Source organism: Coregonus lavaretus (assembly GCF_964263955.1).
Source record: "Coregonus lavaretus genome assembly, chromosome: 10".
NCBI classification, from domain to species: Eukaryota; Metazoa; Chordata; class Actinopteri; order Salmoniformes; family Salmonidae; genus Coregonus; species Coregonus lavaretus.
The window spans coordinates 27,539,215-27,558,998 of record NC_139997.1 but is presented as its reverse complement, the minus strand read 5'-3'; the positions used below and the strand labels follow the sequence as shown (position 1 = coordinate 27,558,998).

The window sequence follows — 19,784 nt, the reverse complement described above, 5'->3', positions numbered from 1 at the left end:
ACTTGCGCAAAAGCTTGGTGAATGTGAAACCGAAAGTAGGCTATAGGCCCACGACTGGCAGCGAGCAATAGTAATGGCTTCTTTTTGTAGGGACTAACGGAGTCAAACTCCGCCATGGCTTGTTGGCCAAAGCCTATTGGAAAATGAATGGAGTTTTTGTAGGGTTTTGGGATTAACGCAGAAATTAATAAGGTCTGTGGTAGACACAGGTTTAGGAGATTTTATACGTTTTGTTCTATGAGATAATCTTCATCAGCTAATGTCACATTTTGTTAATTTTTAAGCATTTATGTAATAAAGGCTTAATAATTCATAAAGGTAATGTTAACTGACTGATATGATCTCATAGAACAAAACGTATAAGATCTCATAAGCCTGTGTTAACCTCAGACCTTATTGTCAAGTGTTTATTCCATAACACTATTCTTTCCCCATTCATTTTGCCCATAGGAATGGCTGAAGGAACCTGAGGTAAATCAATTCCGGTTTTTAGGACTATAAACTGTCAAACTCTATTAGGGATGAGACAAGACTATGGAGCAAGATACCTGCCAAAGGGTTGAACGTACGTATCGTTAGGATCGTAAGAAAATCCATACGTAAATTGTTAGGATCGTAATAAAAGCCATGCGTGAAACATGAAACGTAAACGTGACATTTCATCTGAACATACAAACACCATGTTACGATTACGGACTAACATTTTAGGCTTGAACAAATATTATGTTGCAATTCTGATGTACAATAATACCTATCAGAGTTTTGGCAGTTTCATCTCAACAACAAAAAAGACACACCAAACAGCCTGTGAGGAGTGCTATCAGAACAAGCATAACACAGTATAAAAACCGGAAGTCAGGGAAACCAGAAAGAGGTATCCTGCAGGTTTTCAAGTTAAGTCTCCATTCTCTATTACTCAGTTGAGTTTGCTTCACGTTTAGGTAGCTAATGTAATGGATTTGTTTGCCAGCACAAGTCTAGATAGCACTAGCTGTATTATGTCTACAACAGTGAAGTTTCAGTCCGCTAGGTGTATCTCTACATCATGGGCATCCCTGTGCATGCACCTTATCAAAATATGACTCATTCAATATTGCAATATTGTGCCATCCCATTCTCTGGGCTCTGTCTGCAATCATAACCTCGAGTATCTACCAGGAATAATGAAACATAGAATAATAATAGATGTTAGGTTAATCTATGAATTATGTATGACCACTGGATTCTTTGCCACTGAAAATATTTTTTTATAGAACATTTTGATATTTAATCACTCAAAATCCTGCCAAAGCATATTCTGTAGGAGTGATTAATATGAATTTAAAATAATTTGACATGATTTATATGAATCGGGTCATGAACATATGGACTTTGGATAGGACAAGGGAGAGGTTAAACGTAGGCTAAATCTGGCATAAGCTTATTCCCACATTTTACAATAATAATAATAACTCTGTTGCAGTGGTTTTAGGCAATTTCCATATAGGCTATTCCCTCCATCGCGACACTGCTGCCCAGTTGAAGAGCTTGTGATCTCCATGCAGCACCACAGCACTATGCACCTTCGGAAAAGCACCCCTCAGCCTCAGAAGATGCCCTTCTGGAGGCATGCAGCTATAGTCATTATACCCTAATGTAGGCCTATTTGCCTACTAGCCAAATAAAGTGCAGAGCATGCATGATACGTGCAACTCGTCATTCCAACATATTTGAACATTTAATTAATCCTTCATTCAGTTCAGTCAGTATGTCATCATTGTCATTTGTCTGAGTTGCAATAGGAACTAAATCAAAGAGAATAGAACAGTCTTATCCATTTGTTTATTTAAATCCATGTGTATATTCAAAATTATCTAAATTCTCCAAAGTTCTTTAAATCAAATCAAATCAAATTTTAATGGCTGTTTAACAGTCTGCTGGCCATGAGATATAAGCTGTTTTTCAGTCTCTCGGTCCCAGCTTTGATGCACCTGTACTGATCTCGCCTTCTGGATGATAGCGGGGTGAACAGGCAGTGGCTCGGGTGGTTGATGTCCTTGATGATCTTTTTGGCTTTCCTGTGACATCGGGTGCTGTAGGTGTCCTGGAGGGCGGGTAGTTGTAATGCGTTGGGCAGACCGCACCACCCTCTGGAGAGCTTTGCGGTTGCAGGCGGTGCAGTTGCTGTACCAGATGGTGATATAGCCCAACAGGATGCTCTCAATTGTGCATCTGTAAAAGTTTGTGAGGGTTGTAGGTGCCAAGCCAAGCCAAATTTCTTTAGCCTCCTGATGTTGAAGAGGCTCTGTTGTGCCTTCTTCACCACACTGTCTGTGTGGGTGGGCCATTTCAGTTTGTCAGTGATGTGTACGCCAAGGAATTTGAAGCTTTCCACATTCTCCACTGCGGTCCCGTCGATGTGGATAGGGGGGTGCACCCTCTGCTGTTTCCTGAAGTCCACAATCATCTCCTTTGTTATGTATTCGTTGAGTGAGAGGTTATTTTCCTGGCACCACACTCCCAGAGCCCTCACCTCCTCCCTGTAGGCTGTCTCGTCATTGTTGGTAATCAAGCCTACTACTGTTGTGTCATCTGCAAACTTGATGATTGAGTTGGAGGCGTGCTTGGCCACGCAGTCATGGGTTTAGCCTATCACTTTAATAATTAAATAATTATTCAAGTTTTTAGGCCTATCCAAATAAAGAATAGGCCTTCAACTTGTAGGCATTTCAATTTAGCCAATAATTTTTGGTACTGGTGTCTTGCGGAATAATAACTCTATTTGTGTTTTATAACTTTTTATTATAGGGCTCCCCTTAAAAAGAGACCCTAGCTCACAGCCTCTAAATAAATGTTAAACAAAATAGTTGAAGAAGCACATGCAGTGGCTGATAGGGAAAACAGATCTGGCAATAAGAATAGGCTATAGATAGTCTTGACCATTTGGGACCCCCTTGGCTATTTCGCTCAGGACAGGTTATAGCCAAGACTTAATTTGTCTCATTTATTGATATGGATATAGCCTCTGCGTGATGGGGTTGTGCAACGCAAATGGCTATAACAAGCCTACATACAGAGTGGAATTCACTAATCCAACAGTCAAAATGCCTAATATAAGGCCTACAGTCCGTGCTCCCAAATACTGGAAAAAGTGTGATTCATTAGGTTACATGATCACCACAGTAGCCATCCCCTTTGATATAGGCTGTAGCACAAGCTAGCCAAAGAGCCATTTTACTGGTTGAAGTTGAAGTGTTTAAAAAAAAGTATAATGCAGTTGATTTGCGATGATGACACAAACATTATATTGAGCAGGATATTCATACGAGCCTTAAAATCCAATTATAATCTAAAATTAGTGTGAAATGCACTCATAAGCAACATGTAAATAGAGGCTTTTTTTTTGCTGGCGTTCTATAAGAACTCCCCCTTGTTCTGCCACCAATTTGCGCGCATCGCCCTCGTGCGGCAATGTTTGCAAACACAGAAAGGGGTCTGTCTATAGAGCAGGGGTACGCTCTTATTGCCGTGTTCAAACCAACTGGGAACTCGAAAGTCTCCGACTTCAGTGCGTTCAAAACAACAGGGAACTCGGGGATAATAAAATTAGCTCCGACTGGGAAAAATCGATTTGAACGGTCAGCCAACTCGGAATTCCAACTTGGGAACTCGGGCCTCTTCTCTAGAGCTGCGACCTAAAGATCGCTGAAGTCCAGTGGTGGAAAAAGTACTCAATTGTCATACTTGAGTAAAAGTAAAGATACCTTAATAGAAAATAAATCGAGTAAAAGTGAAAGTCACCCAGTAAAATACTACTTGAGTAAAAGTCTAAAAGTATTTGGTTTTAAATATACTTAAATATAAAAAGTAAATGGAATTGCTCAAATGTACTTAAGTATGAAAAGTAAAAGTATAAACCATTTCAAATTCCTTATATTAAGCAAACCAGACGGCAAAACTTTTTTTTTTTTTTTGGACGGATAGCCAGGGGCACACTCCAACACTCAGACATAATTTACCAACTAAGCATTTGTGTTTGGTGAATCCGCCAGATCAGAGACCGTAGGGATGACCAGGGATGTTCTCTTGATAAGTGTGTGTGAATTGGACCATTTTCCTGTAAAGTAAAGTACAGATACCCCCAAAAACTTCTTAAGTAGTACTTTAAAGTATTTTTACTTAAGTACTTTACACCACTGCTGAAGTCATGATTTGACCTCGTATTTTTCCGAGTTCCCAGTTGTTTTGAACGCGGCATAACCCTACGAGGTCTGGAGCCTGCTGGTATTCTGTTCTACCTGATATAATTGTACACACCTGATGTCCCAGGTCTAAATCAGTCCCTGGTTAGAGGGGAACAATGAAAAAATGCAGTGGAACTGGCTTCGAGGTCCACAGTTGAGTTTGAGGGATATAGAGTATCTCTGATATTATCACGCTTGATCTGGGTTACATTGTATGCACTCACTAACTTTAAATCGCTCTGGATAAGAGCGTCTGCTAAATGACTAAAATTTAAAAATATCTGGAGCCCGTGACATTTGAGCTCCGCAAATTTATTATTGAGTTTATTATGCATATACATTATTTTTGAAAGGTTTGTTGTTTTTTCTGTACGAAATCACGGTTTATCATTGGTTAGTCTCATATTCAGCGTAACATACGCATAATCTGAATACTTGAAAGGATATAAACTACGAATTAAATGTAGGCTAAGCAACCCATAGGCTATAGTACACACGCTCAGTGGGCGTAACAGTTTGAGGTTCTCGTCTTGCGTAACGTGTGTCTCCTTGGATACAGTTCTACTCCAAACTGCCGTATTGCAATATGTCAGACAGAGGGCGTTAGTCGGAGTACAAGCAAAGTAGGTAAGGGGGACTATTAGCTCATATCATACTGTAAGTGTCCCTATCAGCTGACGGGTACCACCCATAGGTTGATGACAGTGTTGTCCTGTCATCCCTCACAAACAAACGTGGATTGTGCTTTATCCTTGGTGATTGACTTGAGTTCACCGGATTCACTGGCCACTCGCAGACCTGGTGTGTGTGTATGCAGCAGTATGGATCTGACGAGGCTTCCAACGGAGAACGACCGCCGCTCTCTTTCAACATCTCCAGCCCTTTACCCGTGGCTCCTTCACGGGTAAGGAGGTTTGCTCAGGAGAGGCGAGCACTCCCTCAGCCGAGAGTAATGGTGTTTGTTTCGGCCGCTAGTGAGACTGATAAACCAGGCGATGCAATGTCTAGCTCGGACTCTGCAGAGGATGATTTCCGAAAGCCAGCCACCCCCGCACCGAACCTAAATCTGAGCAAGTCTCTTCGCACCACCTTAAACGCGTCTCCATCTCCAGAGGTGAGGAGATGGGCGTTTGTTGTTGTTGTTGTTTATTCAAGGACCTTTGTGATTAAAGGGGCTTAATTAGGATGAGTGCAGTGGTGGCAATGGCTATATAAACGTCGCTATCTCTGAGAATCTCATCTTTATCTTTGCACCATGTCTGTACAATTCAGCATTGTTTTTACATAGGTGGGAGGCGTGGGAAAGAAACTATGTAAAGTATATGGATCAGTCTCAACAGGGAACATATGCATAAACCATAGGTGCGTTCAGTTCGTTTGAACGTTTGCTACGTTGCGTAACGGTTTGTACTGAACGACACGTTTTCCCAAAACATCCTTGTACGTTCTTGAACAGACTTTGCTCCCGTTTGATGTGTGGCTTGAAGCAATGAGTGACGTATTTAAAGGCCAGTGGCCATGCTGACAGCGTTCCACAACCCCGCCCTATTTTTCAACTGGTCTTCTGTACAGCACTGTTTCCGTTCAGTTGAACGTTCCAGAACGTAAGAACATACTGAACGCAGTCCATGTCTTGCTTCTTCCGGTGTGTCTTTACCCTAATTGGTTCACCACCCACACAGAGGGCTGTCCCAATTGGCTCTTATTTTCTGTGACAGCCCATCACTGGGATTGACCTTTAATAGTGTATAGGGAAACCCTTGCCTACAGTGTCATGCATAGTGACTGTCACTTGTGATTATAAGATCCTTAGCAGTAATCCCATCCTCTTATTGCTGGTGTTATATATATTTATTTGGCTACTGTGAAGCGACTGCAGAGGAAGTTTAGAGGTGATAGAGGAAAACAAAAGACAATGACAATAGTTATTTATTGTTGATGAGTTCTATATTTGCACTTGTCACATGTTGATTTAAAATGATTAGTAAAATTGGTCTAATGTTATATAAAAGTAATAAAAAAATGCAATTCATGATTGTGGTGTCAATAATGATATCCACCTTTTTTTTTTTTTTTATACATGTACTGTATTTTATGCACAGATCTTCCAAAATGGATAATGCACTGTCCTGATTTTATCCAATCACCCGTAGTTTCCTGAGGTAATTTCTCTCAATGTGGGTGGCACCTACTTCACCACCCGTCTGTCCACATTACGGCGCTATGAAGACACCATGCTTGCCGCCATGTTCAGTGGACGCCATCACATCCCACGTGATGCTGAAGGTCGCTTCTTCATTGACCGGGATGGGGCATATTTCAGGTGCGCTCTCTTCAAATAGCCTGGTGCAAAACATGCTTATTACATGCTAATAATAGTGAGTGAGCATGCCAGACCCTTATTCTACAACACTTTTGACATGAAAGCACCATTAACAGGTTGACTGACAAAATGGCAAGGTGGGCTATCCATGTCTAGACAAGGTTGAATGAACAGATGATTGAGGATGGTGGATGCAATTTCAACTCAAAACGGTGTGTGTTTGCATGTTCCTTGTATAGGGACATCCTGAACTTCCTGCGTGAGGGCGAACTACCTCAGAGGGATCGTGTGAGGGCGGTACACAGGGAGGCCCAGTACTATGCTATTGGTCCCCTGTTGGACAGCCTGGAGGACACTCAGCCACTCACAGGAGAGAAAGTCCGTCAGGCCTTCCTCGACCTCCTGCCCTACTACAAAGGTAACTGGCACTCTACTTTCACCCGCTAACCCTATTGCATATGGTCGCTTACATTTAAAGGCCCAGTGCAGTCAAAATTCTGTTTTTCCTGTGTTGTATCATATTGGACAACAGCTGATGAAACTAACACTTTAAAAGTGTCAAACAATGTGATCAGTGTTACTTCCTGATAGTTGCTGGTTGAAAATACACCAAAAGTATGTGGACACCCCTTCAAATTAGTGGATTCAGCTATTTCCGCCACACCTGTTGCTGACAGATGTATAAAATTGAACACACAGCCATGCAATCTCCATAGACAAGCATTAGCAGTAGAATGGCCCGTACTGAAGAGCTCAGTGACTTTCAACGTGGCATCGTCATAGAATGCTACCTTTCCAACAAGTCAGTTCGTCAAATTTTTGCCCTGCTAGAGCTGCCCCTGTCAACTGTAAGTGCAGTTATTGTGAAGTGAAAACGTTTAGGAGCAACAACGGCTCAGCCGCGAAGTGGTAGGCCACACAAGCTCACAGAACGGGACCACCGAGTGCTGAAGCGCGTAGCGCGTAAAAATCGTCTGTCCTCGTTTGCACCACTCACTACCGAGTTCCAAACTGCCTCTGGAAGCAATGTCAGCACAATAACTTGTTTGTTGGGAGCTTCATGAAATGGGTTTCCATGGCCGAGCAGCCGCACACAAGCCTAAGATCACCATGCCAAGCTCTTGCTGGAGTGGTGTAAAGCTCGCCGCCTGGACTCTGGAGCAGTGGAAACGCGTTCTCTGGAGTGATGAATCACGCTTCACCATCTGGCAGTCCGACGGACAAATCTGAGTTTAACGGATGCCAGGAGAACGCTACCTCAACGAGGACTATCTTGAAGCTGTGTGCCAGAAGAGGAAATAACTTATCCCAGCCATGAAAGCTGCCATTGCGCGTGGGGACATTGCTTACATCCGCTATGACACGCTCATTGTCCACCCTCCCTCCCAGAAGCCTGGAAGGGATGAGAGAGCCAAGCCTATGGGTTAATAGCTTCAACCCCGCAACACACACACACACACCAATTGATTAATGGACTGCTGAATGTATATTTGTTTCTCTTGCTTTGTTTGCTCTTTTCAGTATTATGTCTATCTCTGATAAGCTACCCAGGAAAGGGCTGAAAATAGCCCATATTAATATGTGTAGCCTTAGATATAAGGTTAATGAAATCAATAACTTGCTAACATCAGATAACATTCATATATTAGCCATTTCTGAGACTCACTTAGATAATTCATTTGATGATACAGCAGTATCAATACAAGAATATAACATCTATAGAAGAGACAGAAATGCTTATGGGGGAGGTGTTGCTTTATATATTCAGAGCCATATCCCTGTAATGCTTAGAGAAGATCTTATGTCAAGTGTTATTGAAGTGTTGTGGTTGCAGTTTCACTTGCCACATCTAAAGCCTTTTCTTTTGGGGTGTTGCTATAGGCCACCAAGTGCGAACAGTCAGTATCTAAATAATATGTGTGAAATACTTGATAGTGTATGTGATGGGACCTGAATATTGACTGGTTTTCATCAAGCTGTCCGCTCAAGAGGAAGCTTCTTACTGTAACCAGTGCCTGTAATCTGGTTCAGGTTATTAATCAACCTACCAGGGTGTTTACAAATACTACAGGAACAAGATCATCCACATGTATCGATCACATTTTTACTAATACTGTAGAACTTTGTTCTAAAGCTGTATCCGTACCTATTGGATGCAGTGATCACAATATAGTGGCTATATCCAGGAAAGCCAAAGTTCCAAGAGCTGGGCCTAAAATAGTGATCATACAAAAGTGTTTGCTGTGACTCATATGTGGATGATGTAAAAAATATTTGTTGTCTGATGTGATTAATAAGGAGCATCCAGACGCTGCACTTGATGAATTTATGAAATTGCTTCTTCCAATTATTGATAAACATGCACCTGTTAAGAAACTGACTGTTAGAACTGTTAAGGCTCCATGGATTGATGAGGAATTGAAAAACTGTATGGTTGAAAGAGATGGGGCAAAAGGAGTGGCTAATAAGTCTGGCTGCACATCTGACTGGCTGACTTACTGCAAATTGTCAGAGTTCGGATGTGGATGCAGTGGTGGAGTCAAGCGCAGGACAAGGAGGTTCAATCCAAAATGTCTTTACTAAATAAAGCACAGGGAAAACAAAGGCCTCAAAAACAAAGGAGGCGAACGATTACGCACACACGCGTAAACACTAAACATACACGAGACACCGAACGGACAAGCGGACAATTACACACAACTGCAAACAAACCAAAAGGGAAACTTATAGGTGACATAATCAAAACTCAATACGAAACAGGTGCACACACGACTAGACCAAACAACTATCGAAACATCCAGCGGTGGCAGCTAGTACTCCGGGGACGACGAACGCCGAAGCCTGCCCGAGCAAGGAGGAGGAGCAGCCTCGGCAGAATCCGTGACAGTACCCCCCCCCCCCTTGACGCGCAGCTCCAGCCGTGCGCCGACCCCGGCCTCGGGGACAACCTGGAGGACGCGGAGCAGGGCGCGTAGGATGACTCCGGTGGAACTCAGTCAGGAGGGATGGATCTAGAATGTCCCTCCTAGGCACCCAGCACCGTTCCTCCGGGCCGTACCCCTCCCACTCCACGAGATATTGTAGACCCCCCATCCGACGTCTCGAATCCACGATGGACCGGACTGAGTACGCCGGAGCCCCCTCGATGTCCAGTGGGGGCGGAGGAGTCTCTCTTATCTCACTGTCCTGGAGTGGACCAGCTGCCACCGGCCTGAGGAGAGACACATGGAACGAGGGGTTAATGTGGTAATCAGTAGGCAGTTGTAACTTATAACAAACCTTGTTCAATCTCCTCAGGACTTTAAATGGCCCCACAAACCGCCGACCCAGCTTCCGGCAGGGCAGGCGAAGGGGCAGGTTTCGAGTCGAGAGCCAGACTCGATCTCCGGGTGCGTACACCGGACCCTCACTGCGGTGGAGATCGGCGCTCGCCTTCTGTCGACGGATGGCCCGCTGCAGATGGACGTGTGCAGCGTTCCACGTCTCCTCCGAGCGCCGAAACCACTCATCCACCGCAGGAGCCTCGATCTGGCTCTGATGCCATGGTGCCAGAACCGGCTGATACCCCAACACACACTGAAAAGGGGTTAGGTTAGTAGAGGAGTGGCGAAGCGAGTTCTGGGCCATCTCTTCCCAGGGGATATACCCCGACCACTCCTCCTGCCGGTCCTGGCAATAGGATCTCAGAAACCTACCCACATCCTGGTTCACTCTTTCCACCTGCCCATTACTCTCTGGGTGGTAACCCGAGGTAAGGCTCACCGAGACCCCCAAGCGTTCCATGAACGCTCTCCAGACTCTAGAGGTGAACTGGGGACCCCGGTCAGACACTATATCCTCGGGCACCCCGTAGTGCCGGAAGACGTGGGTAAACAATGCCTCAGCGGTCTGTAGGGCAGTAGGGAGGCCCGGCATTGGAATGAGACGACAGGCCTTAGAGAACCGATCCACAAAGACCAGAATAGTGGTATTCCCCTGAGAGGGGGGAAGGTCCGTGATAAAGTCCACTGAGAGGTGAGACCACGGCCGTTGTGGAACGGGCAGGGGTTGTAACTTCCCCCTGGGCAGGTGTCTAGGCGCCTTACACTGGGCGCACACCGAGCAGGAGGAGACATAAACCCTCACATCCTTAGCTAAAGTTGGCCACCAGTACTTAGCGCTAAGGCAGTGCACTGTCCGGCCAATAACTGGATGTCCAGAGGAGGGTGACGTATGAGCCCAATAAATAAGACGATCACGGACCTCGAGCGGCACGTACGTCCGACCCACTGGACACTCTGGGGGAGTAGGATCGGTACGTAATGCCCGCTCGATTTCCGCATCGACCTCCCACACCACCGGTGCCACCAGACAAGATTCTGGCAGTATGGGAGTGGGCTCAATGGACCTCTCCTCTGTGTCATACCGCCGGGACAGGGCGTCTGCCTTACCGTTCTGGGACCCTGGGATGTACGCTATCTTAAACACGAACCGGGTCAGAAACATGTTCCACCTAGCCTGACGAGGGTTCAATCTCCTGGCTGCCCGGATGTACTCCAGGTTACGGTGGTCAGTCAGAATGAGAAAAGGGTGTTGAGCCCCCTCAAGCCAATGCCTCCACACCTTTAGGGCTTGAACTACGGCTAGCAGCTCCCTGTCCCCTACGTCATAATTTCGCTCTGCCGGACTGAGCTTCTTTGAATAGAAAGCACAGGGGCGGAGTTTAGGTGGCGTGCCTGACCGTTGCGATAGCACTGCCCCAATACCGGCCTCTGACGCATCCACCTCTCCCTGGAACGGTAAAGTGGGATCCGGGTGCGCCAGCACCGGAGCCGAAGTGAACAGGTCCTTCAGTTTACCAAATGCCCTGTCCGCCTCTGCCGACCACTGCAAACGCACCGGGCCCCCCTTCAGCAGAGAAGTAATGGGAGCTGCCACCTGTCCAAAACCCCGGATAAACCTCCGGTAGTAATTGGCAAAACCCAAAAACTGCTGCACCTCTTTAACAGTGGTTGGGGTTTGCCAATTACGCACGGCTGACACACGGTCAACCTCCATCTTTACCCCTGACGCGGACAACCGATGACCCAAGAAGGAGATGGACTCCTGGAAAAACAGACATTTCTCTGCCTTGACATACAAGTCATGCTCCAACAGCCTACCCAATACTCGGCGCACCAGTGCCACATGCTCGGCCCGTGTAGCAGAATACACTAGGATGTCGTAAATGTACACTACTACACCCTGCCCATGCATGTCCCGGAAGATCTCGTCCACAAAGGATTGAAAGACCGAAGGAGCATTCATTAACCCGTATGGCATGACGAGATACTCATAATGACCCGAGGTGGTACTAAATGCTGTCTTCCATTCATCTCCCTCCCTAATGCGCACCAAGTTGTAGGCGCTCCTGAGATCCAGTTTTGTGAAGAAACGCGCTCCGCGTAATGATTCAGTCATACTCGCAATCAGAGGAAGAGGGTAACTGTATTTGACAGTGATCTGATTGAGACTACGGTAATCAATACACGGGCGCAACCCTCCATCTCTCTTCTTCACAAAAAAGAAACTAGAGGACGCAGGGGAAGTGGAGGGCCGTATGTATCCCTGTCTCAGGGACTCGGCTATGTATGTCTCCATAGCCGCCGTCTCCTCTTGAGACAGAGGATACACATGGCTCCGCGGGAGTGCTGCCCCTGTCTGGAGGTCTATCGCACAATCTCCCTGTCTATGAGGTGGCAGCCGCGTCGCCCTAGTCTTGCTGAACACGAGTGCCAAATCCTCATACTCAGGGGGAATGTGCATTGCGGGCACTTGGTTCGGACTCTCCACTGTGGTCGCCCCTACGGAAACACCTAGACATCGCCCAACGCACTGGGCAGACCACTCCTTGAGAGCCCTCTGTTGCCACGAAATGGTGGGATCATGGGCGACTAACCAAGGAAGCCCCAATACCACGGGATACGCAGGAGAGTCGATCAGATATAACTGAATGGTCTCCTCATGACCCCCCTGCGTCTTCATCTTAAGTGGTGCTGTGACCTCTCTAATCAACCCAGATCCCAACGGACGACTATCTAGGGCATGGACAGGAAAGGGAGCATCAACGGGCAGGAGGGGAATCCCTAACTTAACACAAAAGTTCCGATCTATAAAATTCCCAGCTGCGCCTGAATCAACTAGCGCCTTATGCTGGGAATGAGATGCAACCTGGGGAAACATTACAGGTATACATAAGTGAACAACAGAGAGCTCTGGGTAAGTGGGGCGCCTACTCACCTGGAATGGCTCCCCAGCGCGTGACCTGTCGCCCCGACTCCCTGGAGACCCTCCCCAGCACCGAGCCGCAGTGTGTCCTCTACGACCACAGTTGGTGCAGGGGACGGCCTCGCTCGGGCTCTCTCTCCTCCTCCCTCTAGCGCCAGCACCTCCGAGCTCCATAGGGATCGGCTCGGAGGCGCTGGAGGATGGAATGGACGGCCCCAACTCGGGACGTCCGCGGGTGGCCAGCAGGGTATCTAGACGGATGGACATGTCCACCAACTGGTTGAAGGATAGATTGGAGTCCCTGCAGGCCAGCTCTCGACGAACGTCCTCACGCAGGCTACACCGATAGTGGTCGATGAGGGCCCTCTCATTCCACCCCGCATCCGCCGCTAGAGTCCGGAAATCCATCCAGGGCAAACTCCTGTGCGCTCCTCTTCCCCTGTCGGAGGTGGAACAGACGCTCCCCCGCCGCTTTACCCTCAGGTGGATGATCGAAAACTGCCCTGAAGCGGCGGGAGAACTCCGCGTAGGTGATGGTGGCGGCGTCTATCCCCCTCCATTCGGCGTTGGCCCACTCCAACGCCTTGCCGGAGAGACAGGAGATGAGGGCGGAAACGCTCTCGTATCCCGAGGGCACCGGGTGTATGGTAGCCAGGTAGAGTTCTACCTGCAGGAGGAACCCCTGGCACCCGGCTGCGGTGCCATCATACGCCCTCGGGAGCGAGAGCCGAATCCCACTGGATTCCGGTGCTGGTATGGGAGGACTGGCCGATGGTGGTGGTACGGTAGGAGGAGGTGTGGGCACTCCTCCTCTCTCCCATCGGCGCAGGGTGTTCATCACCTCTTGCATGGCTGACCCGAGTTGCTGGATCCTGGCGTCCTGGCTGCTGAGCCGATCCTCCAGCGACTCGGGCGCCGCCGCTGCTCCTGCTGACTCCATAGAAGGTGTGTAATTCTGTCAGAGTTCGGATGTGGATGCAGTGGTGGAGTCAAGCGCAGGACAAGGAGGTTCAATCCAAAATGTCTTTACTAAATAAAGCACAGGGAAAACAAAGGCCTCAAAAACAAAGGAGGCGAACGATTACGCACACACGCGTAAACACTAAACATACACGAGACACCGAACGGACAAGCGGACAATTACACACAACTGCAAACAAACCAAAAGGGAAACTTATAGGTGACATAATCAAAACTCATGAAAGAAATAAAAGCTTAAATAAATAATTCTCTCTACTATTATTCTGACATTTCACATTCTTAAAATAAAGTGGTGATCCTAACTGACCTAAGACAGTGTCACGCCCTGACTCTGGGGACTCTTATTTGTTGAGTCAGGGTGTGATTTTCTATGTTGTATTTTCTATGTTTGTGATCTAGGTTTTGTAGTTCTATGTTTGGCCGGGTGTGTTTCCCAATCAGAGGCAGCTGTCGCTCGTTGTCTCTGATTGGGGAGCATACTTAGGCAGCCTATTGGCAATTAGGTGTTGTGGGATCTTGTTCCGTGTGAGGTTTGTTGTGTGTTACCTTTGGATGTCACGTTTCGTTAGTTTATTGTTTTGTCGTTGTTTATTAAGTTTAAAATAAACATGTATGCATATCACGCTGCGCCTTGGTCTGACCCGTCCTTCAACGAAGTGACAGAAGATCCCACCAAACGAGGACCAAGCAGCGTGTCCAGCAGCAGACAGCCTGGACATGGGAGGAGATCCTGGAAGGAAAGGGATCCTGGACATGGGAGGAGATTCAGGCCGGGATGGATCGCCGTCCTTGGGAGGAGACAGTGGAGGCCCGGTATAGAGAGGAGCAGCGGCAACGCAGAAGGCGCCGGCCAAGGAAGAAGCCCGAGAGACAGCCCCAAGAAAATGTTTGGGGGGGGCTAAAAGGGTGGTTGGCGGAGCCTAGTGTTAGAGCAGAGCCAACTCCCCGTACTCACGCGAGGAGGCGTGTGACTGGGCAGGCTCCGTGTTATGCAGAGCTACGTACTGTGTCGCCAGTGTGCCGGCACAGTCCTGTACGTCCTGTGCTAATGCCTCACACATACTGTGCGGAAGTAGGCATCCAACCAGGACGGGTTGTGCCAGTTCTCCGCTTCAGACCTCCAGTCCGCCTCCACAGTCCGGTACGGCCCGTTCCTGCTCCTCGCACCAAACCAGTGGTGCGTGTTCCCAGCCCGGCCCGGCCTGTTCCTGCTCCTCGCACCAAGCCAGTGGTGCGCGTCGCCAGCCCGGCCCGGCCTGTTCCTGCTTCTCGCACCAAGCCAGTGGTGAGCGTCGCCAGCCCAGCCCGGCCTGTTCCTGCTCCTCGCACCAAGCCAGTGGTGCGTGTCGCCAGCCCGGCCTGTTCCTGCTCCTCGCACCAAGCCAGTGGTGCGCGTCGCCAGCCCGACCCGGCCTGTTCCTGCTTCTCGCACCAAGCCAGTGGTGCGCGTCGCCAGCCCGGCCCGCGCGTGTCGCCAGCCCGGCCCGGCCCGGCCTGGCCTGTTCCTGCTCCTCGCACCAAGCCAGTGGTGCGCGTCGCCAGCCCGGCCCGGCCTGTTCCTGCTCCTCGCACCAAACCAGTGGTGAGTGTTCCCAGCCCGGCCCGGCCTGTTCCTGCCCTCGCACCAAGCCAGTGATGCGCGTCGCCAGCCCGGCCCGGCCTGTTCCTGCTCCTCGCACCAAGCCAGTGGTGCGCGTCGCCAGCCCGGCCCGGCCTGTTCCTGCTCCTCGCACCAAACCAGTGGTGCGTGTTCCCAGCCCGGCCCGGCCTGTTCCTGCCCTCGCACCAAGCCAGTGGTGCGCGTCGCCAGCCCGGCCCGGCCTGTTCCTGCTCCTCGCACCAAGCCAGTGGTGCGCGTCGCCAGTCCGGCCCGGCCTGTTCCCGCTCCTCGCACCAAGCCAGTGGTGCGTGTTGCCAGTCCGGCCCGGCCTGTTCCTGCTCCTCGCACCAAGCCAGTGGTGCATGTTCCTAGTCCGGTTCGGCCCATGCCTGCTCCTCGCACCAGACCAGTGGTGAGTGTGTCCAGTCCGGCACGGCCCGTGCCCGTTCCACCGGTGCCTGGTCCGGCACCAGCCAGCAGCTCCAGTCCGGAGCCAGAGCAGTCCGCTCCACCGGTGCCTGATCCAGCTCCGGTCAGCTGCTCCAGTCCAGAGCCAGAGCAGTCCGCTCCACCAGTGCCTGATCCAGCTCCGGTCAGCTGCTCCACTCCGGAGCCAGAGCAGTCCACTCCACCGGGGTCTAGTCCAGCTCCGGTCAGCGGCTCCACTCCGGAGCCAGAGCAGTCCGCTCCACCGGTGCCTGATCCAGTTCCGGTCAGCGACTCCACTCCGGAGCCAGAATAGTCCGCTCCACCGGGGTCCAGTCCAGATCCGGTCAGCGGCTCCACTCCGGAGCCAGAGCAGTCCGCTCCACCGGTGCCTAGTCCAGCTCCGGTCAGCGGCTCCAGTCCGGAGCCTGAGAAGTCCGCTCCACCGGTGCCCGGTCCAGCTCCGGTCAGCGGCTCCAGTCCAGACCCAGACGTCAGCCCCTCTCCAGGTTCGGGGTCTCCCACACCAGGGTCCAGACAGGGCTTGGAGTATAGTGGGAGGAAGGAGAGGGGAAGCAGCGCGCCGAGGTCCAGACCAGACCAGGGGCGCAACAGGGAGGCGGAGAATAGGTGGTTGTCACGCCCGGAGCCGGATCCGCCTCCGAGGCGGAATGCCCACCCGGCCCCTACCCTGTTAAGTAAAGGTTGTGCGGTCGGAGTCCGCACCTTTGGGGGGGGGTACTGTCACGCCCTGACTCTGGGGACTCTTATTTGTTGAGTCAGGGTGTGATTTTCTATGTTGTATTTTCTATGTTTGTGATCTAGGTTTTGTAGTTCTATGTTTGGCCGGGTGTGTCGCTCGTTGTCTCTGATTGGGGAGCATATTTAGGCAGCCTATTGGCAATTAGGTGTTGTGGGATCTTGTTCCGTGTGAGGTTTGTTGTGTGTTACCTTTGGACGTCAGATCACGCTGCGCCTTGGTCTGACCCGTCTATGAACGAACGTGACAGACAGGGAATGTTTACTAGGATTAAATGTCAGGAATTGTGAAAAACTGAGTTTTTAAATGTATTTGGCTAAGGTGTATGTAAACTTCCGACTTCAACTGTAGCTGGCCCAAAACAGAGTGGCACGTCTTGCTCTTCATTGTAATCAGAGGGCTGATATAAATACTATGCATGCCAGTCTCTCTTGGTTAAGAGTTGAGGAGAGACTGACTGCATCACTTCTTTTTATAAGAAACATGAATGTGTTGAAAATCCCAAATTGTTTGCATAGTCAACTTACACACAGCTCTGACACACACACACTTACCCCACCAGACATGCCACCAGGGGTCTTTTCACAGTCCCCAAATCCAGAACAAATTCAAGAAAGCGTACAGTATTATATAGAGCCATTATTGCATGGAACTCCGTTCCATCTCATATTGCTCAAATAAACAGCAAACCTGGTTTCAAAAAACCGATAAAGCAACACCTCGCGGCACAACGCCTCTCCCCTATTTGACCTAGATAGTTTGTGTGTATGTATTGATATGTAGGCTACGTGTGCCTTTAAAATGTTTTTATGTAGTTCTGTCCTTGAGCTGTTCTTGTCTATTAATGTTCTGTATTATGTCATGTTTCCTGTTTTGTGTGGACCCCAGGAAGAGTGCTGCTTTTGCAACAGCTAATGGGGATCCTAATAAAACACCAAAAATACCAAAATACCTGCCCGAATGCATAGTGCCAACTGTAAAGTTTGGTGGAAGAGGAATAATGGTCTGGGGCTGTTTTTCATGGTTCAGGCTAGGCCCCTTAGTTCCAGTGAACGGAAATCTTAACGCTACACTGTACAATGACATTCTAGACAATTCTGTGCTTCCAACTTTGTGGCAACAGTTTGGGGAAGGCCCTTTCCTGTTTCAGCATGACCATGCCCCGGTGCACAAAGCGAGGTCCACACAGAAATGGTTTGTCGAGATTGGTGTGGAAGAACTTGACTGGCCTGCACAGAGCCCTGACCTCAACCTCATCGAACACCTTTGGGATTAATTGGAAAGCAGACTGCGAGCCAGGCCTAATCGCCCAACATCAGTGCCTGACCTCACTAATGCTCTTGTGGCTGAATGGAATCGAGTCCCCGCAGCAATGTTCCAACATCTAGTGGAAAGCCTTCCCAGAAGAGTGGAGGCTGTTATAGCAGCAAAGGGGGGACCAACTCCATGTTAATGCCCATGATTTTGGAATGAGATGTTCGACTAACAGGTGTCCACATACTTTTGGGCATGTAGTGTAGAATTTACAAATTAGCAGGTTTTACATGGGTGGGGTTTTGGCTTGCCTGGTGACATCACCAAGCGCTATAAGTTAATATACCAATAACAAAGAGTGTTCAAACCTCTCTGCCAATAACAGCTAGTTCTCAGGTTAAGTATCCCTCCCATTAGGCCCCTCCAATTAGGCCCCTCACTCAGACCACTCCCAGACAGTCCTAGCTAAATTATTGCTTGAGAAATCGTTTTTTGGTAAAAAGCTATTTTAGTTTCTTTTTTAATGGAAAATTATTACAGTAAGGCACCCAGAAATGACTATGTTGAGATAAAAACTGCTGCACTGGGCAGTAAATTATCCCTTGTTTTCTTTCCAGATAATCTGGAGCGCATCGTGGAGATCGCCAAGCTGCGCGCCATGCAGAGGAAGGCGCGCTTCGCCAAGCTGAAGATCTGCGTGTACAAGGAGGAGATGCCCATCACACCATACGAGCGGCCACTCTTCAACTCACTGCGCTTCGAGCGCACAGAGAGCGAGGCCAAACTGTTCGAACACCACTGTGAGGTGGACGTGTCGTTCGGGCCCTGGGAGGCGGTGGCGGACGTTTACGACCTGCTCCACTGCATTGTCAGCGACCTGGCGGAGCGTGGCATCACTGCCGACCAGCAATGCATCGGCGTCTGCGACAAACACCTCATCAACCACTACTACTGCAAGAGGCCCATCTATGAGTTCAAGATCACATGGTGGTGAAGCAGGGGGAAGAGAGAACTCTCTCCCTTCCTGTCTGTCACTGTGTTTTTTGTTGTGAGGCGGACTTGTGTTGTGATAGGCTGACTGATCTCCTTCCTGGTCCCTCAGGTTGAGAGAGAAAAAGGGTTGTCAGTGTCATTCCTCCTATTCAAGAACTGAAACCTAATGAAGTGCAGGTTTGTTGTTTATTTTTGCTTGTTTTATTGTGTTAAACTCTGTGAGTTTTTGTGCTCATCCAAGCTTGTGGACCGTCCAAAGTTTTTCAGAAAAGGGTAAAGTTAATCTCATATTGTGGTTACAGTGTTGGCTGTCCCTTTGGCTTCATTCCTACATATGCTATTATGTTTTCTACGCTTTTACGTTTCTGTGGTAGCCACTTTGATGGTCGCGAGAGAAAGCCTTCACAAATTAACTGGATGCAATTTAGCAAGCTGATGAGATATTTATCATGGACTGTATATAGCTACATGTAGAGTCAATGTCTATTTTTGTTACTGATGCTGGTATTTTCTGTCACTTACTCTCCCATAAAGTTTTAGAAGTCCTAGGTTAGACACACAAGTAAATGTAGATTTTCTTTGCTATACTGCCCGTGATCAGCATGGCTTTGGAAAGTCATTCTCTTTTTACTATTCCAGTTTGAGAGACCCAAAGGAAATTAGAGAGTTCAAAATCAAATAGGTTAAAGGGGCATGGGCAGAGTTATTTTACTTCAGTTGCCTCATGAAGGATCCAAGATATAGTTTTTTTTACTGGAAATGTTTATCTGGCAGTTGAAAGTTATGCATTCGCTTTCTGTAAGAAAGATCCCTGGTGGTGACACTACTGCCCCAGAATGTATGTCTCTGAAGGGGTTTCTATAGCAGATGGAACATTGAAATGTGCTGCTAAAAGTAATTTAGACTTGAAAAGCTAATAAAAACACTACATATATGTGGTGATATCCAGCTTTGACTCATTGTCGTTAGAAGCACTTG

At 48.5% G+C, this 19,784-nt stretch overlaps 2 protein-coding genes across 2 annotated transcripts in view; both read left to right on the top strand.

Moving 5' to 3' along the window:
- Positions 1–5,034: 5,034 nt before the first annotated feature.
- On the top strand, positions 5,035–18,807 carry LOC311135968 (BTB/POZ domain-containing protein KCTD7; the record flags this gene model as incomplete). The annotated part of the gene is made up of 4 exons (XM_084170013.1): positions 5,035–5,337; positions 6,377–6,546; positions 6,786–6,964; positions 18,431–18,807. The coding sequence occupies 4 exons, from the start codon at positions 5,035–5,037 to the stop codon at positions 18,805–18,807; spliced, it is 1,029 nt and encodes a 342-aa protein (XP_084026139.1).
- A 155-nt stretch (positions 18,808–18,962) lies between these two features.
- The window catches only part of LOC311135610 (rab5 GDP/GTP exchange factor-like), a 47,668-nt gene continuing 46,846 nt past the window's right edge, over positions 18,963–19,784 (top strand). The window contains exon 1 of the mRNA XM_084169623.1: positions 18,963–18,983. The gene's annotated coding sequence lies outside the window, so the exon portion shown is untranslated. The remainder of the gene's footprint in view (positions 18,984–19,784) is intronic.